Source organism: Lynx rufus, unplaced genomic scaffold, assembly GCF_022079265.1.
Source record: "Lynx rufus isolate CCGP_SWC_20201006 ecotype Redwood Valley unplaced genomic scaffold, mLynRuf1.p SCAF_4, whole genome shotgun sequence".
NCBI lineage: Eukaryota > Metazoa > Chordata > Mammalia > Carnivora > Felidae > Lynx > Lynx rufus.
In genome coordinates, this window is record NW_025814856.1 from 51,041,089 (window position 1) to 51,061,806 (window position 20,718).

The 20,718-nt window shown below is 46.5% G+C and overlaps 1 protein-coding gene across 2 annotated transcripts; it reads left to right on the forward strand.

Annotated features, from left to right (window-relative positions):
* The first annotated feature begins 1,058 nt into the window (after positions 1 to 1,058).
* Positions 1,059 to 19,704, forward strand: CPNE9 (copine family member 9). Of its 2 annotated transcripts, XM_047095621.1 has the most exons (20): positions 1,059 to 1,134; positions 1,665 to 1,705; positions 1,816 to 1,862; positions 1,961 to 2,064; positions 2,544 to 2,580; positions 3,083 to 3,159; positions 6,627 to 6,690; positions 6,807 to 6,910; positions 7,159 to 7,263; positions 8,951 to 8,992; positions 9,294 to 9,369; positions 9,478 to 9,531; positions 9,928 to 9,989; positions 10,707 to 10,753; positions 11,606 to 11,787; positions 12,052 to 12,179; positions 16,518 to 16,620; positions 17,216 to 17,273; positions 17,656 to 17,729; positions 19,304 to 19,704. In XM_047095621.1, exons 1-20 carry the CDS (start codon positions 1,067 to 1,069, stop codon positions 19,487 to 19,489), a joined length of 1,659 nt encoding a protein of 552 aa, XP_046951577.1. In that variant the 5' UTR covers positions 1,059 to 1,066; the 3' UTR covers positions 19,490 to 19,704. The 2 variants fall into 2 exon arrangements, with proteins under 2 accessions (XP_046951577.1, XP_046951578.1); XM_047095622.1 differs by lacking the exons at positions 1,059 to 1,134; positions 1,665 to 1,705; positions 1,816 to 1,862; ... (5 more) ...; positions 7,159 to 7,263; positions 9,928 to 9,989 and having other exon boundaries at positions 8,978 to 8,992.
* Positions 19,705 to 20,718: the final 1,014 nt, after the last annotated feature.

Here is a 20,718-nt window from a genome sequence, read left to right on the forward strand (position 1 = left end):
ACACAGATTCCCCAAGTACTAGAGGAATTTAGACGGGGTTGCTGAGACCTTCAATTAGCTAGGAATGGGTAGGGGTGGAGGATCTTTCGTTTTTAACAAGTTCTGCAGGCAGCACAGTCCTGGTACAGGTGACTAGCAGCCCCTGCCTTACGGAGCCCTGACTGGTGGAGGGACTGGCTTCTGGGGCTTTGGAGACAGTAATTGATGTGGGGAGAATGGACCTGGCTGACTACCACTCTCATCTGCAGTGTGACCTAGATAGAGTAGATTGCATCCCCACAGTATGTCTGCATCTCTAATACCATGAAGTCAGGTTTCAAAGACATGGGCAAAGGGCTTTTCATAGGGCTCTAACAGCCATTTACTGAGCTCTGTCTCTTCACACAAAAGAGGTCATCAGTGTGACTGCCCAGAGGAGGGAAATAATAGCAGTGAACATATTTTGAATATTTACTGTGTACAATCCCCTGAGCTAAGGATTATCTCAAAATTTTACATCACACCAAGTAGGTACTATTGTAATGAGACTGGGCCACAGAGACGTTGAGTAACTTGCCCAAGGTCACACAGCTAGTAAGAACAAATGTACCGTCCTCCTATCCGGAGACCAAAGCAGGGCGGAAGTGGGAAGGGGGAGAAGCAGATTGTTCAGGGAGCAGTTCAGGAAGAGGAAACGTCCCCAGCGCCCACCAGGTGCCCCAAACCATTCAGCACCGCGGACAGCTCTCAAAGGGTTTTTGGGTTTCGCCAGGGAGAAATGCGCTGGGAGGGACTCCCAAGGTATGAGCTGGACTTGGGGTCGGGGTTAGGTTCCCGGCAGGCTCGAGGCTGCTCCAATGGGGCGGGGGCCACCCGCAAGGCCGGGCGGGGCTATGTAGCCATCTGGAGTCACTGCCGCCGGCGGCCACAGTCAAGGCGCGACAGGCGGGAGTGCAAGCAGGGCTGGAAAGAGTGCAGCCGCGCCGCCGCCGCGGCGGCACAGGGGCCGGCCCCGCCGCTGCCGCCGCACCTAGCCCCGGCGGCCCCTGTCTTACAGCTTCCCGCGGTTCCAGCCACTCGACCAGCCATGTCTCTCAGCGGAGCCTCTGAGCGCAGCGTCCCGGCCACCAAGATTGAAATTACCGTGTCCTGCCGGTGAGCGGCCACGCTGGGGAGGGCGTAGGCACTATCCCTGCCCCAATCGGCTGTGGGGCTCGGCGCCAAGAGCTAGACCCCGGGGGAAAGAAGATTTCAGGGCCGGAAAATCTGATTCAGACTTAGGGGAGTCGCTGGCAGGTTCGGGGAGGGGGTTTCTTTAGACAGCTCCACCCGCAAAAGAGGGTTCAGCCTCCGGGTTCAAGGGACGGGTCACGGGGATCCAGTAGGATCTGGGCCTCAGGAGGACAAAGTTCTGGGTCTGACCCTCTTTCCTGGGCCCTTTAAGACAGTGTGGATGCATACACCACGGGTCTTGAGGTGATATTTCCGGTGCTGTCCAGGGTGCTGACAAGGGGGGGCCTCCCTTCCCCCTCACGTCCCCACCCACCAGTAATGAGGGAGGGAGATGCGATTTGAGCCCCATGCCTCCCCGGGGTTCCGAACTGAGGGCAGAGTCCAACCGGGGCAGAGTCCAGGCACTGGGCTCCAATATGACCCACCCTCTTTCCGTCTGTCTCTTTCTCTAGGAATCTGCTGGACCTAGACACCTTCTCCAAGTCCGATCCCAGTAGGAGGCGCCAGGGACGGGAGGGGGAACTGGGGTCTGGGCGCGACTGAGGGGCGGGGAGGGGTTCAAGCCAATCTGACATCCCTCCCCACCTCCACCCTTGCCTGCAGTGGTGGTGCTTTACACGCAGAGCCGGGCGAGCCAGGAATGGCGAGAGGTGAGTCCTAGAGCCCTCTCCCAGCCAAGAGCAGCCCCCGGGGAATCACCTGCCCCCTTGCAGGAGCCATGCTGACTCTCCCTCCACCCCCTATCCAGTTCGGACGGACAGAGGTGATCGACAACACGTTAAACCCAGACTTCGTGCGCAAATTTGTCCTCGACTACTTCTTTGAGGAAAAACAAAATCTGCGCTTTGATGTGTAAGCCCTGCCCAGAATCCGGGATTGGACCGCTCCCCAACCTGGATCCAGGAGAAATTCTGGCAGACCCCTCCCCGGCCAGACTCCTGGCCTGGTTCCTCCACCAGGCCATCGGATCCCACTCTGAAGGCCTCTACCTTAGTTTTAGCTCAGTCCCCAGGTCTAGCTTGGTTCTGCCCTTAGGTAAAATCCATTCCCCAGACCCGGTTGGGCCCAAAGCTTTGCTCCCTAATTTAGCTCAGGCTCCATCTAGGCCCCTCCAGCCGGTGATATGACTCCACCCCCACCAGGTCCCAGTCTTGGCCTTGCCCCAGGCCTGATTCTGTGACCGTGATGCCCTAAAGGAGATCCAGATTGAATTCGGATGCAAGGTCACTCCCTCCTTCCACCCAAAATTTTAACCAGTATTCAAAACCTGACCCCTTTTCCCAGTTCTCTCCCACCAGCCCCGCCTTATGCTGGTTGCACTCTCTTCCCAGGTACAATGTTGACTCCAAAACCAACATCTCCAAAACGGTGAGCGAGCAGAGCATCCCCTGGTGGCCTGGCCAGGCACACAGGAGGCACTCAGTGTGTTAAATGACCCTCCTTAGAATTCTCCTATCCCTCAACCCCAACTCTACCCTCTTGGCCCCAAACCCACCCTCCTGGCCCTCCTTTCCTGCTCCTGCCTCATGGTGTCCCGCCTGTGCCTTTTACTCACTGTTCCTCTTCCTTCTCCGCCACCTCTCGGACATACAGAAGGTGAGGCTGAACGGGGCTGGCTGTGGGATGGGGCGGGGGTGTGGAATGGAAGGTGAAGTGTGGGATGGCATTGTGGAGAGCAGTTTAAACTGGCAGCAGGACCAAGCAGCAAAGCTGGCCTGGGGACTCCTCCTTTAAAGCACAGACAGGACAATACTTCTAGCATTCTGCCACCTTGGAACACCCTCGTCCAAGCAGCAGTATCACCAGGGCTGGGCTGGGACTCTGCAACCCTGGCCCCTCCCGGCCTTCTTGACTCCATGTCCTGGTGCAGGATTTCCTTGGACAAGCGTTCCTGGCTCTGGGAGAGGTGATCGGAGGCCAGGGCAGCCGTGTAGAGCGACCCCTCACGTGAGCTGAACCAGAAGGGGTGCTGGGGAAGGGTGGGTGCCTCCAAATTTTCCTCCCAAAGATGCTGCTGACCCAATAGCAGTGGAGGCTGGAATTCTCCCTGGTTGGGAGCTTTCAGTGGTTCCCCATCACCTCCTCCCCCACTCCCCCACCCCACCCCCACCCAGGAAAGACCAATCTCTACCCAGGGCTTTGTTCAAGTCAGTCTCAGGCAAGACATGTCTTGTCTTGTTCTCAACCTCTCTCTCTCTCTCTCTCTCTCTCTCTCTCTCTCTCTCTCCTCACTCTGTCCCTCTCTCCTCACTTTTTCTAAGTCTGATTCTACCTTTCAGGTCCACTTCCAAGCTCTTTTCCTCCAGGAAGCTTCCCCTCACTAAATCAAGTCCCCTGGAATTTCCATTACATTCACTTACTAAGTATTTATTAGCATGTTTTGTATGCCACACCCTGTGCTAGGCACCAGGAACTTATCCATTCCATAAATACTACTGGGCATATACTCTATGTCAGCCACTGTTCAAGGGGCTTGGGTTGAAATAGTGAACAAAACAAAGGTTCCTACCCTCAAGAAGCTTATATTATAGAAGAGGGGGAGAAACTGTATAAAATAGACATAATAAATAAGTAAATTATATATTAGAAGACCTTAAGTGCTATGGAAAAAAGGCAAAGTAGAGCAGAATTAGGAGGATCGGAAATGCTGGGTGGGTGGGACTTGCAATATTCAACAGAGCGCTTGAGTAGGCTTTATGGAGGGGTAACTTCAGAGCAATGACCAGGAGGAAGTAAGGAAGTGAGCCATGCAGATATCTGGAGGTGGAAAGCAGAGGAAGTTGCCAGTGCAAAAGCCTGATATGTTCAGAGAGCAGTAAGGAGGCCAGTGTGGCGGTAGCCAAGTGAGCAAGGAGGAAGAGGAGGTGAGATTGGAGAGTTAACAGTTTAGGGCCTTGTAGCCACTGTAAAGACTAGCTTTTATTCTGAGTTGGGAGTTACTGGAAGGCTCTGAGGAGAGAAGCGACATGATCTGACCATGTTTTCAAAGAATGAAGCTGGTGCTGGATTGAGAATAAACCTTGGGTGGACAAAGGTAGTAGCAGGGCTCCTATTGGAAGACTATTACAGTAATCCAGGAAAGTAGCAGTGAAGGAGGGAAGTGGTCAGATTCTGGATACAACTTGAAAGGGGAGCCATCATGATTCCTGACAGATTGAATATGAATGTGAGAGGAAAAGGGGAGTCAAGGATGACACCAAGGCCTTTGGCCTGAACACCTAGAAGAATGGAGTTGCCATAAATGAGATGGTTAAAAAAGGAGACTAAGAAGGAGCATTAAGGAAGTAAGAGGAGGACCAAGAGAAGGGGGTATTATCCTGGAGGCAACGTGAAGGTGTGTATTGAGGAGAGAGTGACAAGCCATGTTAAATGCTGCTCCAGATCAGAAGTTCTGAAGGAAGAGGTGGGGGTGACAGCCTGGTTGGAGAGGTTTAAAAGAGAATGGAAGACAGGAATGAGAGTCAAGGAATCTTTTAAGAGGTTTTGCTGCAAAGAGGAGAAGAGAAAAGGAGGAGTGGTTAGCAAAGGAAGTGAGGTCAGAATAGGTTTGCATTTTTTAACATGAGAAAAATTATACTACATTTGTATGTTAATGGGAAGGATCCAATAGAAACTGAAAAATAGACATAACTTAAAAAGGAGAGAATTACTGGAATGCTGTCCATGCACCGGCAAGAGTGTGTGGAATGTAGCACACAGTGGAGGGATAAATAGGCACATGGATAGTCATTTATAGCAACAGTTGCGTGGGTGAAGATACTGGAGGCAAGGTAGGTGTGGTGGGAGGTCCGTGGACATTCTCATCTGGTTGCTTCAGTCTTGTCAGTGAAGTAGGAAACAAGGTCATGGGCTGAGTGAGGATGGGGGAGGAGGAGGCTTTCCAGGTTTGAGGAGAGAAGAGGAGTGAAACTGCCATCTAGCAGAACTGGCGAGTGAAGTATGATTAAGGACCCTCTTGAGGTTTGTGGTCATGCTTTAAAATGAGACCAGTTAGGGACACCTGGCTGGCTCAGTAGAGCACGTGACCCTTGATCTCAGGGTCATGAGTTCAAACCCCATGTTGGGTGGAGAGATTACTTAAAATAAATAAATAAATAAAATGTAAAAGAAGAAATGAGATCAGTTAGCAAGATTTGTGTTTTCCTCTGACCACATTTAGTTGCACGGGTGCAGCATGGCTTAGGCAGAGAATTGTATTTAACTAGGGCTGTGGTTCTGCCAAATAAGTATATTGAAGTGACAGAAGAGCAATGGATAAGGGGTAGAATGCAGGGGAGTGATTATTATAATCACTGACTGGAATTCACACTGGGTCAAGGGGATGAGGGAAAACATTAAGGAGGCAAAGAACAGAGAGAAAGCTGAGGATCAGAGACTTGGTCCTGGATGTGTAGGTGAAGAGTCCCTGTATTCCTCACACTCTGTCTTTTTAAAGCACAAAGAGTCAAAGATCGAAAGAGCCAAACAAATGGTTCAACATTCATGTTAAAAACGATGAAAATCACATAGCAAGTTGGAGTCAGGACTTACACCCAGGACACTCCTGACCTAGATTTCTCTCTGCATACTTTGGATCCCTTTGGGGAATTAGGGTTCACAGGCCCATATCAGCAAGGCCCCTGATCACTTGGATACCCAAGGCAAATGGGGATGGGTGTGTCCTGGTATGTGCCCAGGACGCATGGAAGGATCCCTTCTTGGGTCAGGAGAGGATAAGGCTGCCTTTGTCTTTTTTATTTCACTCTTCACATTTATTTCACTCTTCAGAAATCACACCATCTTTGATCTAACAGAACAGCCCTTTGCCCAGGTCTGGATAGAAATTCCTCTCCCTCATTCAGGACTGCTACATCACACTCTACTTGCCTGTCAGCTTTGACATTCCACTGGCAGCTCTCTGAGGGCAGAGTCTACCAGAACTGGAGAGTACCATCCGGCCAATTCATACCTAGCACAGTGCCTGGCATATGGTAGATACCAAGGTCTGCTTTGAGAAGTATCACCACCTTCAATATCAATAAAGCCTCCCAATTGCTTGTCCTTCCATGTACTCATTCAGATCTTTTCATAGCCCTGAGAGGTGGGAATTATTCCCATTTCATAGCGGAGGAAACTAGGACCAAAAAAGGGGAAATAACCTACTCAGGATTCTAAATCCTATGTCTTTCCTAAGCTACCATTATAACATGTCCACCTAGGCCACAGCAGCCCCTTCCTTACAGACCTTAGACCCTCTTCCCAATCAAAGGCAGGGCCTTCCCCACCAGGAAAAACCCAGGACAAAAGGGGATACATTTAGGGGACTGTCAGAAAATTGCATATTGAATCCCTGGCCCACTCACTCCCAGATTGGTTTCCCCAATCTTCATTGCCTACTCTCCCTCCCCTCACAAAGAGGACTTTTCTGCTTCCAGGGGTGTACCAGGCAAGAAGTGTGGGACCATATTGCTGACTGCAGAGGAGCTTAGCAATTGTCGGGTCAGTAAGGGCCATATGCTAGACCCACAAGGCTCCCTTCTCTCCCAAACCCCCTTTAGTGGACTGTTTGAAGCTATGAACAATTTGGATGTCAACAAGCCAAACTTCATCCCTAGGACATTGCCACCATGCAGCTGTGTGCAAACAAGCTGGACAAGAAGGATTTCTTTGGGAAATCAGATCCCTTCCTTGTGTTCTATAGGAGCAATGAGGATGGCACGTGAGTCAATGCTTTCTCCAGTGGCACCTACCCCTCCCCAGCTGTGGCCATGGGCCCATTATGGCTCTTAGGCTAGATGTGGGGCATCTTAGACTCCACTGGGTCCTGAGCCCAGAATTCACTCAAGGCAGAGGACAAAATGTGTTTAACAAGTGGGGAAATCCCAGGAATCTCCAAGAGTATGAGGACCTATCTCTGGGCTCAGTCCTACCCCCAATGCAGGCTCCAGTCCTCTTGCTCCTCTCCAGGTTCACCATCTGCCACAAGACGGAGGTTGTGAAAAACACACTGAATCCTGTGTGGCAACCCTTCAGCATCCCTGTGCGGGCACTGTGCAATGGAGACTATGACAGGTCTGCTTCAGCGTAAGCTAAGGATTAAGGGAACAAGGGTATGAGAATGGGGTTCCTGGCCCCAGAATGATGGCAGAAGTAACAATAGTTTTGGAGGATCCTGTTTGGCAATACAGAGTTTGGGGCATGGAGATAGGTAAATGGGGAAGCAAATGGATGGCCACATAGATGGACAGGAGGATGGATGGGTGGATGGGTAGATGAAAGGACAAATGAACAAATGAAAAACCAGATACACGGATGGATGGTTGGATGGGTGGGTAAGCTGGTGAATGGATGGATGGGTATATGGATGGGTGTGTAAGAGGCTTGGTGTGTCAGTATAGTGGGAGATGAATGAGTGGATAACAGATAAATGGATAAGTGGAATGATGGGCAGATCAGTGGATGAATAGATGATGGATGGATTAAGGATGAATGAGTAGATGGATGGGATATGAGAGATTGTTACATGACTAGAGAGGCAGAGGGATGACTAAAAAAGCAGGAGAACAAACAGTGAAAGGTGGATTGATGAATGGATGGTAGATGGATGGAAGGATCATTGGATAAATTGTCTGATTAATAAGTAGGTGGATAGGCTGACCATACAAGCTAATAAATGGACAGTATGAAGACAAGAAAGTGGGTGGGTGGAAGGATGGATGGGTACATAAATGTATGGCTATATAGATGAATGGATGATCAGATGGACAGACATCAGATGGTTGGGTGTTTAGTTAGATATATGAATGGACAGACGGATGCTTGCATACATCAGTAAGTCAGTGAAAGCCTGGATGTATAGTTATATGGGTAGATAAAGATAGGTGTTAATAGGTAATTAGATTGGCAAATGAATGGGTAAGTGGATGTCTAGATGGATAGATAGATGGTTGTCTGGACTGTAACAGATATATGGACATACAGGAGGACTCAGGCATAGTAGTTAGGAACAAAGTGTTTGGAACCAAGATGTTTGAGGGTTTTTTTTTTGTTTTTTTTTTTGTTGTTGTTGTTTTTTGTTTTTTTTTTAAGATGTTTGAGTTTTAAGTTTCAGCTTAATCACTTACTAGTTATGGTCCTTAGTCAAGTTTTTGTCTTTTGTACCTCTTATCTAAAAATAAGAATAATAGTACTTTATAGGATGGTTGTTAAATTAAATGAGACAATCAATGAAAGTACTGATAACAATGCCTAGAATATAGTAACACTCAACAAATAGTAAAGAAGAGTAACACCAAGGGTGCCTGGGTGGCTCAGTCAGTTAAACATCCAACCTCGGCTCAGGTCATGATCTCATAGCTCATGAGTGCAGGCCCCACGTCGGGCTCTCTGCTGTCATCACAAAGCCAGCTTTTTGGATCCTCTGTCTCCCTCTCTCTCTGCCCCTCTCCCACTAGTGCTCTCTCTTTCTCTCTCTCTCTCTCTCTCTCTCTCTCTCTCTCTCTCTCAAAACTAATCAACATTAAAAAAATAGAAATAGCAGTACAAATAGCAGTAAAAGAAACAGTGGCAGTGGCAGTAGATAGCTGGGTATGTGCATGGGCTGATGAATGAATAAGTAGGATGGATGGACTAATGGGAGGATAGCTGAAGGAAAAACAGATGGGCATATTGGAGGATGATTTGTTTATGGTTAAGTAAGTGGGGGTGCATCTAGGATTTATTGTACACACCTAACCTATATTTATCTCCTGCATTTCAGAACAGTGAAGATTGATGTGTATGACTGGGACCGGGATGGAAGGTAGAACTGCCCCACATAGTACTGTCTTCTCCTGTAGTTAATTCAAAGACCTTCCTATAATACGTAGTACATTCACCAGGAACCCAAAGTGGCCTTGTGAGTCGTGAGTGGTAATAATAGATGCCAAGACCTTGAGTACACCTCTTCCCTCTTTCCCCTTAACTTGGCCTCTCTTATGGCCCCAACCCCAGTGCCCTGCAGCTCAAGTAGAGAGAGGGGATAGTGGGAACAAAAGACTACTTTCAGGGCTGGCTCCAAGCCAACGGTAGCCGTTGCTCACCCACCCCTGGCCTCCCTGCAGCCATGACTTCATTGGTGAGTTCACCACCAGCTACCGGGAGCTGAGCAAGGCCCAGAACCAGTTCACAGTGTATGAGGTGAGAACTCCAGCCTTGTCCAGGTTTCCCAGTCCCTCCATCCCAGTGTTCTCAGTCTATAGCTCTCTTTCTCTATTTCCCGCCATCACTGTTATCTTTTTCACTCAGGTACTTAACCCTCGGAAGAAATGTAAGAAGAAGAAATATGTCAACTCAGGAACTGTGAGTGCTCCCTAAAGCTCTAGACCTCCCTAGATCCTTCTGCTTCCATTCCCACAGACAAATGTTGGGGGTACAGGAAGGCATTGGGCACAGATTACTTGAATATAGTAATGTTGGGCACAAGATAGCACCACTTAAGCTTATCTTTTGTTTTCTCACTTGAGAAAAATTGTTTGAACTTTGCTGTTGCAGAATTTTTTTTAACTTAAGTTGTATTCCCCAATTTAATACACTTTTGTAAATCCAAATCTATTTCTGACAGCTTCCTCTTTTTTGCCATTTTAGAAATTGGACAGGGTGGGGGGTGTGGGGCAGGAGGTGGAATCATGTGCCTCTCTGCCTTCTGCTACCCAACTGCCCACTCCACAGTGGCAGGGCTGCCTCTCTGTCCCACAGGTGACGCTGCTCTCCTTCTCTGTGGATTCTGAATTCACTTTTGTTGATTACATCAAGGGAGGGTGAGTCACAGGCCAAGTTCTGTTCAGCATTGAGTTACTCCCAATTCTAAGCCTCAGTTTTTTAATATATGAATGTTTAGGGTCCATGGAAATAAACTTTTAAACACTTGGCAAACTATAAAGTGCTCTGTAAAATGCATAGTGTTGCCCATCTTAGTTCTCTTCATGGAGCTGCCTTTCATGCCTAGCTTCCAGTACCCCCTGAGAAGATGCCAGACCAGTGGTCTTCAAAGATGACCCCAGTAACCTGACTGGGATCCAGATAAAAATCATAGCCAGGCAAGAAGGAGAGGCCAAGAGAGAGGGAAAACCCAAACAGACTAAAGAGCACATTCCACTTGGTTCAGTAGTGGTAGGCAGACCTGGGTAAAGTGCTTTGCTTCTCTGAACCTCACTTTTCTCCTATGCAAAATGGAGATATTAATTACTACTTCAAGGCTATAGTAAGGGTTAAGTTAAATTACATAAATTACATAAACTTATCACACAGTAGACATTTAATTCTACTACCCAGAATGTGCTCCATGGGCCAGCAGCATCTGCATCACCTGGGAGTTTGTTAGAAATGTAGAATTTCAGGCTCCACCCAGACCATCCATATCAGAATCTGCATTTTAGCACTATCCTCAGGTGATTCATATGCACACTAGTGTTTGAGAAATCCTGGTATAATAAGTATTAATCCCTCACTTCTCAATCCATCTACTTCCCCGACAGGACACAGCTGAACTTCACAGTTGCCATTGACTTCACAGCTTCTAATGGTGAGGCATGGATGGGAGAATGGGGTGTGGAGGAATTCTAAGGAAGTCATTAGGGATTGGCCTGGATTCTCACCTGGAGATAAAAGTTCACCTACCCAGGAAGCCCAGGCTTGAGGCAAAGCCCAACCAGGTTGGGACAGGAGTTTTGGGGGGAGATTATTCAGTGTAATGGCAGGGAGGGCAGAGGGTACAGGAAAATAAGTGGGTAAATGAATCAAAAAAGTTGAAAGAAGAGATACCTCAAAAGTGGATGAGTACATTAATGGATGGGAGATAATAGGGGTGTAAGGAGAAATGAAGAGATAAATGGCTGAGTAATGACTGGGTGGGCAAACAGATGAACAAACCAAGTAGGTAGATGGGTTACGGAGTGAGTACAATAGGTTGGACAAGTAGATGCATGAATGGGTACACGGGTGGACAAATGGACAGATGTTTACATTGGAGAAATAACAGGTAAGTAGATAGGGCAATGAATGAGTGCACAGGTGGATGAATCCATATGAAGACAGAATGAATGGAATGAATAGGAATGAATGGATGGGTGATATTTGGGTGTATATTGAATAAGAGAATGGAAAGGCAGATAGAAGAGATGGATTGGTAGATTGAAAGATGGATTTATATCTGGTGGATCGGAGAATGGATGTGTGGATAAGTGGATAAAGTGATGGATAGATAGAGGGGTTGGTAGGTGGACAGATGGATAAACGAACATATGGATGATTTGGGCATAATAACGAGGGAGTACAAGGGGTGGGTGAATGGATAGGTGGTTGGATATATACACAGACAGGTGAATACATAAGTGATCAAGGTGACCATGAGGCTGGGGGTCCTTTGTCCCTACAGGGAATCCTCTGCAGCCCACCTCCCTGCACTACATGAGTCCCTACCAACTCAGCGCCTACGCCATGGCCCTCAAGGCAGTGGGAGAAATCATCCAGGACTATGACAGTGACAAGCTCTTCCCAGCCTATGGCTTTGGAGCCAAGCTGCCTCCAGAAGGACGGATCTCCCACCAGTTCCCCCTGGTATAGTATAGACCAGAGCCTAAACTCCATGCCCTGGCCTCTGGCCCACTCATGTTGGTGATTTTCTTCTCTTCATATTTCTTCTAAGGGTCAAGTACCTGCAGAGGACCAGGAAACCATGAGAGGGTGGCAGAGAAGGGAGGGGAGCAGGGTTGGAGTTTGGAGGGGAGCATGAGAGTAATAGGAAAAAGGAGTGAGCTGGGATCAGAGTACTCCTGGGTATACCCTGCATGGCTCAGCCCAGCAAGGCATCTTCCCTGACAGAACAACAATGATGAGGACCCCAACTGTGCAGGCATCGAGGGCGTGCTGGAGAGCTACTTCCAGAGCCTGCGCACAGTCCAGCTCTATGGGCCCACCTACTTTGCTCCTGTCATCAACCAGGTAGCCAGGTAAGGGAATTGGGTGGGTTTGGGGGGAATGAGGGGACCCAAATAGGGGACTGACTTCCCAAGGAGAGTCAAGACCACTCTTGGCTTAACCTGGGCTTTGGGGAAAGGATACAAGTTTCAGTGTTGGCCAGGCTCTAGTATAAAGAGGTAAATGCTAGGGCTCCCGGGTGGCTCAGTCAGTTAAGCATCCAACTATCGATTTTGGCTCAGGTCGTGATCTCATGGGTTCATGAGATTGAGCCCCCATTGGGCTCTGCACTAACATCCCAGAGCCTGCTTGGGATTCTCTCTCTCTTCCTTTCTCTCTGCTCCTCCCACACACGTGTACACGTGCACTCTCTCTCTCTCAAAATAAATAAATTAACATTTAAAAATATATAAAATAAAGAGGTAAATGCCTTATTCTGCAGTAAAGAGGATGCACAGACAGTGTCAACAAATTACCCCAACTCCATTCTCTGGGAACAACAACTCAGCCCTCAAGTTTGGGGAAAAGAGAGATGGTCCTATAGCACAATGGTTAAGACACAAGCTTTGGCATCAGACCTGGGAGTGATCCTGGCTCCACCACTCACTAACCATGTGACCTTAAGCAGCTTAGCCTAAGTCCCCATTTTCTCCCTGTAAATGGCCCAGAATAATGGCTAACAATAGCACCTTCTTGATAGGAATATTGGGAGGTTAAAATTAGATAACAAAGTAAGAATTATTAGCACAGTGTCTGGCCCATAGTAAGTGCTCAATAAATGGTAGATTAAAAAATGGGAAAGTAACTTCTAAAAATAAAAGAGTAACTCCAAATTTTCAGAATAAAAACAAAACCCTGAGATCACAAATCACTTTTTAAAATGCAAATAAAATAAAATGACAGAACTAAAACCAAACATATACCATTAAACATAAATTGGGGGGCCACCTGGGTGGCTCAGACAGTTAAGCGTCTGACTCTTGGTTTCGGCTCACGTCATGATTTCATGGTTTGTGAGACTGAGCCCCGCTTTGGGCTCTGTGGTGACAGCATGGAGCCTGCTTGGAATTCTCTCTCTCTCTCTCTTCTCTCTCTCCCGCTCCCTCCACTCGCACACACTCTCTCTCTCTCAAACATTTTTTTAAAAATTGGGTAAGTTCACCCCTTAAAAGAAAAAGACTCTCTGAATGGCTAAAAAATAATAAGTAAACTCTATGATATGCTGAATAGAGGAGACCCAGCTAAAACAAAGTACCTCAGAAAGCTTGAAAGTGAAAAGATTAACCAAAAAAAAAAAAAAAAAAAAAAAAAGAGAAAGAGAATACAAATGGAAGGATTTCAGGGATATTTATGTCTATACACTTCCCTTTTCCCTAATAAAGATTGTTTATGTGATTCATAGTGAGGATAATAGTTTCTTTTAATTATGAAAGCAACGTAACATTGCTGTAGAAAATTTCAAGGATGGAGAAATGAAATAAGAAATCATCCAAAATACTTCCCATGGGAATGTGGATGTATATGTAGTTCTTGACAGGATTTTCCTTATGAATCCATAAATGCAGTCAAATTATATGTTGGGGAACCTGACTGGCTCAGTCAGAAGAGCATGCAACTCTTGTTCAGGGCCATGAGTTTGAGTCTCAGGCTGGGTGTAGAGATTACTAAAAAAATAAATAAAGTTTAAAAAATTACATGTAATATTTCACTACTGATTTTTTTCACTTAATATTGGAGCCTCAGCATATTTTTGTTGTTATTAAACAGATTTTTTTAATATTATCTTAGTTCACTAATTTATTCATTCATTCATTCAATAAACATTCAATAAAGAGTCAATGTAGCATGAATGTGGGCTGTGAAGCCAAACTAGCTAATTTGGTACACCTGCTCTACCACTCACTAGCTGTATGACTTTGAGCAAGACCCTGAACCTCTCTATGCCTATTTGCTCCATTGTAAAATGAGAATAATAATAGTAATATCATGGTAGGGGGGCACCTGAGTGGCTCAGTCAGTTGAGCATCCAATTCTTGATTTTGGTTCAGTTCATGATCCCAGGGTTGTGGGACAGAGCCCTGTGTCAGGCTCTGCATGGAGCCTGCTTAAGATTCTCTCTCTCCCTCTGCCCCTCTCTCCCACTCATGCTCTCTCTCTCTCTCTAAAATAAAACACTTAAAAAATTGAAATATCATAGGATTGTTGTGAGGGCTAACTAAACTAATATACGTCAAGCGCTTAGTGCCCGCCACATAACTGCTATAAGTGTAAGCTATTACTGTTACTACTATTGTCATTATTACTATTAAAAGGGCATTTGCTGTATTCTCAGTTCTCTGCTGGTGCACTGGAGACTCACAGATGAATCAGATCTAGTCTCTGCCCTTAGGAGCTCCCACCCTGGTGCAGGAGACAGAAATATAAATAAATCATTACTTTCCGTAGGCCAGAGCTTCCCAGACTTTTCCAGCAAGTTGCCTGTTGACAAAGGCAAGCAATTGCTTCCCCCAGGGGAATCTTAGGGGCACAGCTGAAAGCAACCTGGCTGAAAATGTCTTTGAAGACAACATGTTTATCTTAATTCGTGCAAATTTTACATTCTCTTCTTGTTGTGTCCATGTTTGCTTTAATTTGGATGGGGGGAGGTGGGGTTTTTTAGTGTTTATTTATTTATTTTGAGAGAGCAAGAGGGAAAGCATGCCTACGAGTAGGGCATCCCTACGAGGGTCTGGAGAGAGAGGGAAAGAGAATCCCAAGCAGGCTCTGAGCGCTGTCAGCACAGAGCCTGATGCAGGGCTCCATCTCACAAACTATGAGATCATGACCTGAGCTGGAATCAAGAGTCAGACACTTAACCAACTGAACCACCCAGGCACCTACAAAAAAAGGCGTTATAAGTGTATTTACAGTCATCTAGCTTTATGCACCAGATCATACAGTAGAATGGATGTTCTAGGTATCCTGTAGCCTTGGGTTCTCCCTACACATGCTGGTACCCTCATGGGTGTGAAAACCCATGTGGAAGGGCTGACAGCCCATCTTGGTTGACAGTATCCTAGAAGGCAGAGGGAGAGGAGGGTATAACCTAGTCTGAGAGATCTACTTTTGGAGAGGACTGCTCAGCTTGGCAAGTTGGAGTTTTTATAAGAGAATACAGAGTAGGCCTGGCAGGAGGAACCACATGTGAAAAGCCCAGAGTCATAAAGGGGCAAGATCAGGAAACAATGAACAGTGTATTTATGACCAGAATATACAGTGTATATGGAGGAGCATCCAAAAAACAGGCCTGGAATGGAGAGTGAAGGAATCAAGAGCTCAGGGCTTTAGGTTTAGTTGGGTTCTTTTATTGAGCATTTGAGATGTAGCTTGGGTAAAAAAGGAACCTAAAATTTAATTCTTTTTAACTTAATTAAATTTCAATGGCCACATGTGGCTAGGGGCTACCTTATTGGATAGTGTAATTCGGTCCTTTCCAACCCACACAGAACCTTTGTGCTCTCCAAAGGTCTCATTCTTCTTATATGTAAAATAAGTGGACTGGACTAAATGATTTCTGAAGTCCTTTTCACATAGAAAAATCTTGGATTCAAAGATTGATGGTGAGAGAAGGAAAAGAAGCTTGGAGCAGTTTTTAGACTGGCTAAGGACCCAGAAGCATAGGCAATGGGAGGTGGCCAGCAGAGGGGAGAAGGAAGAAAGAAGAAATGAGTGAGAAAGGGAAGAAAGGCAGCCTTCAGCCTTTGGTCTTGCCCTAAAATCTTTCTATGAGCTGTCAAAGCCCTGTGTAGTCTGGCCCCTGCCCCATCTCAGCCACAAGGTCCACTCTGCTTCCCTCACTTTCTGGGCTCCAGACAGGGTGGGCTTCCTTTAGTCCCATCACAGGGCCCTTGTCTATGCTGTTCCCTCTGCCTGGAATGATCCCCCTCCTTCACTTAACCTCTCCTTCACCCTCAAACATTGTTTCCTTAAAGAAGCTTTCACTGACCTCCTGGACCATGTCAGGATCCCCTACTAGATACTGTCATAGCAATGTCCCTTTCCATCACAGTACTTATCACAAGTGTAATTTTATACCTATTTCTGTGACTCTGGGATTAATGCCCTCCCTTGAGAGGGCTGGGATGAATTTGTTTTTTCTCATTGTGTACCTCTGGTGCCTATCATAACACAGTACCTACCATAATAAGTTCTCCATAAATGTTACTAGAGGGATGTCAGGCAGGCATCCAGGTCTTGAGAAGGAGCATGGGCTTTAGAAACCACAGTCCTTACCCACTGCTTACACACTGGCTGTGGAAATTTTAGGGGTAGGGAGTTCTCTTGGCCTCTTTGGACTTTCAGCTGGATTCTGATCTTGGACTCTCAACCAGGGCTGCAGCCAAGATCTCTGATGGTTCCCAGTACTACGTTCTGCTCATCATCACTGACGGGGTCATCTCTGACATGACGCAGACCAAGGAGGCCATTGTCAGTGTGAGTTTAAGGAGGAGGGCTTGCCAGGGAGGGTCACTGTTAATAACTGTGAAGGAGTTGAGATTTTATCCTACTTGCAAGCTAACAAATTAGTCTACCAGTTTCATGGATGCTGGCAAAAGACACAAGACTCCTGGATCAGAGACAAAGGACTTTGTTATTCTCAGCGATAGCAGTAGCTCAATTATCAGCATTTGCTCTGAATCTAGGTCCCAATTCCCACAAGATCATATTAAGAGGAACAAATGACAGCTGCACCCACAATGGGAGACATTCTAGGATAGAAACCCTGAGTTTAGGGTATCTGAATCTTTCATAATGGGCAGTAAGCATATCTGCCCTTTGTTCCAGTGTGAGATACTTTATTATAAACTGAATAGTACACAAATCTGCCCTTTGCTCCAAAGGAAGACACTATATCTTTCAAGGCTATTTGATATGCAGACATCCTTGAAAAGATAATCTTGAACAAAGGAAATCACTGCCTCTGCTTGCAAGATGTGCAGAAACATGATACATGCACAGAGAATTGTCCCCAACAGTCACCTCCATCATTATGACTGTTCACCCCAACCATTCAACTCTTCCCTCACAGGCCTCCTCACTGCCCATGTCTATCATTATTGTTGGTGTGGGACCAGCCATGTTTGAAGGTGAGTAGGACGGAAGGGTGTCCATGAGTGAGACCAAGAACTGGGGAAAATAGGGGAGGATCTGGGCACCCAGGCCCACCTTACAAAAAAGATAAGATGGATGCTTGTGTTAGACCTTGACCAAGTGACAGACCTTCTCTGTACATATTTCCTTATTATAACTGAGGCTGTTGATACGAATATTTCCCTCCTGGGGTTCCTGGGAGGATAGAATGCATGGGAAGGCATAATAACAATTCCATAACAATGCCTAATATTTGTTAGGACTTTAATACAACTATTAAATATTCTCATGATGACTCCAAAGTGAGCTAACAGGGAAGGGGGGTAGTATGGGTTGGTGTGGGAAAGGGCAATCAGCTGAGAGGTGTCTTTTCTGTAGCAATGGAAGAGCTGGATGGTGATGACGTGCGCGTGTCCTCTAGGGGACGCTATGCAGAGCGGGACATCGTTCAGGTAGACCTGACCGGGGAGAGGAAGTCATGGAGCCAAAAGGCACAGTGAGAAGGAGAGGCTAAGCTGGCAGCCACTCTCCCTTACTGCTTTCTTATTCACCTACCTTTCTTCCCGTTACGCTTTCAGCCTTCCTGCCTTCATTGAACATATTCTTTTTGAGGAATAGGCAGGTTGCTATAGCCATTGTGGATCCATAGTATAGGATATCCCCAAAGCCCATGCCCTCTAGTGGAGGTAACCAATAATAATCACAACAGTTAAATATCTCATTAGACTATGATAAGTGCTCCAGAGGAACAGCAAATGCCACCATGAGAGCTTATAACAGGGACTGACTTAGTAGGATAGTCAGGAAAGGCTTCTATAAGGAAATGACATTTGAGCTGAAACCTAAAGGAGGGTAGAGGAGCAGCACATGCAAAGGCCCTGAGGCTCAGCAGAATTAGCCCAAACATGGAAAACACAGGAGGCCAGGGTGGCAGGATCCCAGTAAGTGTGAAGAAGAGGGAGCCAAGGTCTTGCCGGTCATGGTGATGATTTGGAGTTTTGTTCTAAAAAATTGGAAAGTTCTTGGAGGATTTGACATAGGGGACTGAGATGGTCAGACTTGCATTAAGGGGATCTCTGTTGCATGGAGGGTTGACTGCAGCGGGTACTGTTAGTAAGGAAGTCTCTGAAGTAGTAGAGGGGAGGATAGGGATCTGGACAGGAATGGAAGCAGTGAGGATGGAAAGAAGCAGGTTCAAAAGATTAAGAAAATTTTACAGGAGTTTATGCTTTGATTAAATGGTGATGGGGAGTGAGGAGGGCTTCAAGGATGACTCTGTTTTCTAGCTTGAGCAACTAAGTCAGTGATAGTCTCATTGATTGGGAAGGGGAAACCTGGAGGAGGAAAAGATTTGGCAGAAAGGGCCAGAATTCAGTTGTGAACACTTAGGGTTTGAGGTATCTAAGACAAGTGAATGTATATAATAATATGGGCAATTAAGTACATGGCTCTGGACCTTAACAAAGAGGCCAGGGATGGATGTATAAATTTGGGAGTCAGAGAACAGTTTTGAAAGTCATTGAAGTGTATGAGATCACCCTGGAAGAGAACTGAGAGACGTGACCAGGTTTAGAGATCAGGTAGACCTAGAGGAATGGGGTTGGGGAAAGGAGCATCCAGAAAAGAACAAGAAAATCCAGAAAAGTGTGGTATGCCCAGAGTGGAATGTGTTTTGGAAGATTATGGTCAAATGTAATGAAAAGCTAAAGAGAAGTCAAGCAAGATGAGGACTGACAATTATTGCCCACTGGACTGATTTGGGAACAGAGGGACTATTACATTAGCAAAAGCAGTGTCAGTACTGCATGAAGCTAAACTGGATCAGGCTGATGGTAAATAGAAGGTGAGAAAAAAAGGAGGTGGGGAGAAAGTAAATGTGGAAAGCTGTCCAAGATAGAGGGAAAGAGCTAATGTGATATTTGGAAAGAGATGTTAGGGGTCAAGGAGGAAACCCCCTTACTGCTTCCCTTCCCACTCCTCTCTTCCCTGGCCATTACCCACACCTGACTGTCTGTGCCTGTCCCAGTTCGTCCCCTTCCGAGACTATGTTGACCGGTCCGGAAACCAGGTGCTGAGTATGGCCCGACTAGCCAAGGACGTGCTGGCCGAAATCCCAGAGCAGCTGCTGTCCTATATGCGCACCAGGGATATCCAGCCTCGCCCTCCACCTCCTGCCAACTCCAGCCCAACCCCAGCTCCAGAACAGCCCTGAGGAGCCCACTTATTCAATAACTAGCAGTCTGCCTGCCTGCCCACCCACTGCTTTTGCTGAAAGCCAGAGGCACTTGGAGCCCTGGACCTCAGTGAGTCTAGCTTGGGGGATCAGTGCTGGCTGGTTGAGCCCTCTGCCCCCTCACCCACAGAAGGGCCTGGCACTATCACCACCTCCCTGCCTTCATGCCAATAATAAAGCTGATCTTTACTCCACCTTTGTCTCATGGTTCTTGGGGAAGGAGACTAGGGGACCCAGGTCCTGGGGCCACACCAAAAGAAGTGAGCAAAAATAGCTTCAGTTCATCCCTCACCTGCTCTCACTCTCTCTCTCTCTCTCTCTCTCAAAAATAACACATTTTAAAAAATGAGTGAAACTTTGTATGTGTGCATGTTTTTTTGAGGAGAGGCCCATAGCTTTTGTCAGGTTTTCAGTGGGGTTCCTGACCTCAAAAAGGGTCAGCTTTACAATGACTCTAACTCTGCTTTGATCAATTTATTCTGAATCTTTTAATAAGGATAATAAAAACAGCTAATATTTTGAGAATTCACTACATATCTAGGTGATTTACAAGCATATTCTTATTGAATCCTCACAACAATCCTGTGAGGTAAGCACTATACTTTATCTCCGTTTTACACATCAGGAAATGGAGACTCAGAGAGGTTCACTTATTGAAGAGAACTCATCAGTTCGACTCCAGATCCCAAGATCTTCACCAGCAAACATCTTCCTGCAGTGTCAATTGTATTAGGATATTTTTCAAAAAACATTGTACATGAAAAACACATACATTATAGTGAGTTGAATGCAAGGTTTGCATTAAGATAAAACAGAAACTTCCATTTGCTTTGGGCTTTGCCCCCAAACCCTGGAAGACCCTTTCGATGCTGTTCTTTGGATGGCAAAACTGAAGAGCAAGTACTGCTTAACAAGTGGACTCCTCCCAGCGCCCAAGTTCCCCAAAGTCCCCAAGAACTGACAATAGTTTTCGATCTCCCTTTTATAAATAAGGAATTTAAAGTAGGAAGAACTTAACAACATGTCTAAGTTCATATGGCTACTAAGTGGCCCAGTCACATTAAAACCAGCTGTCTGTTTTGACAGTCTTCCAACCCCCCACCCATAGCCATGATGCATTTTCCGCCCACCCTAAGGGGTTCCCAGTTTACCATACACAAGCCCTTTCACATTCCACCAGCCTTCTACACCTCCCCAGATTCGGCCCC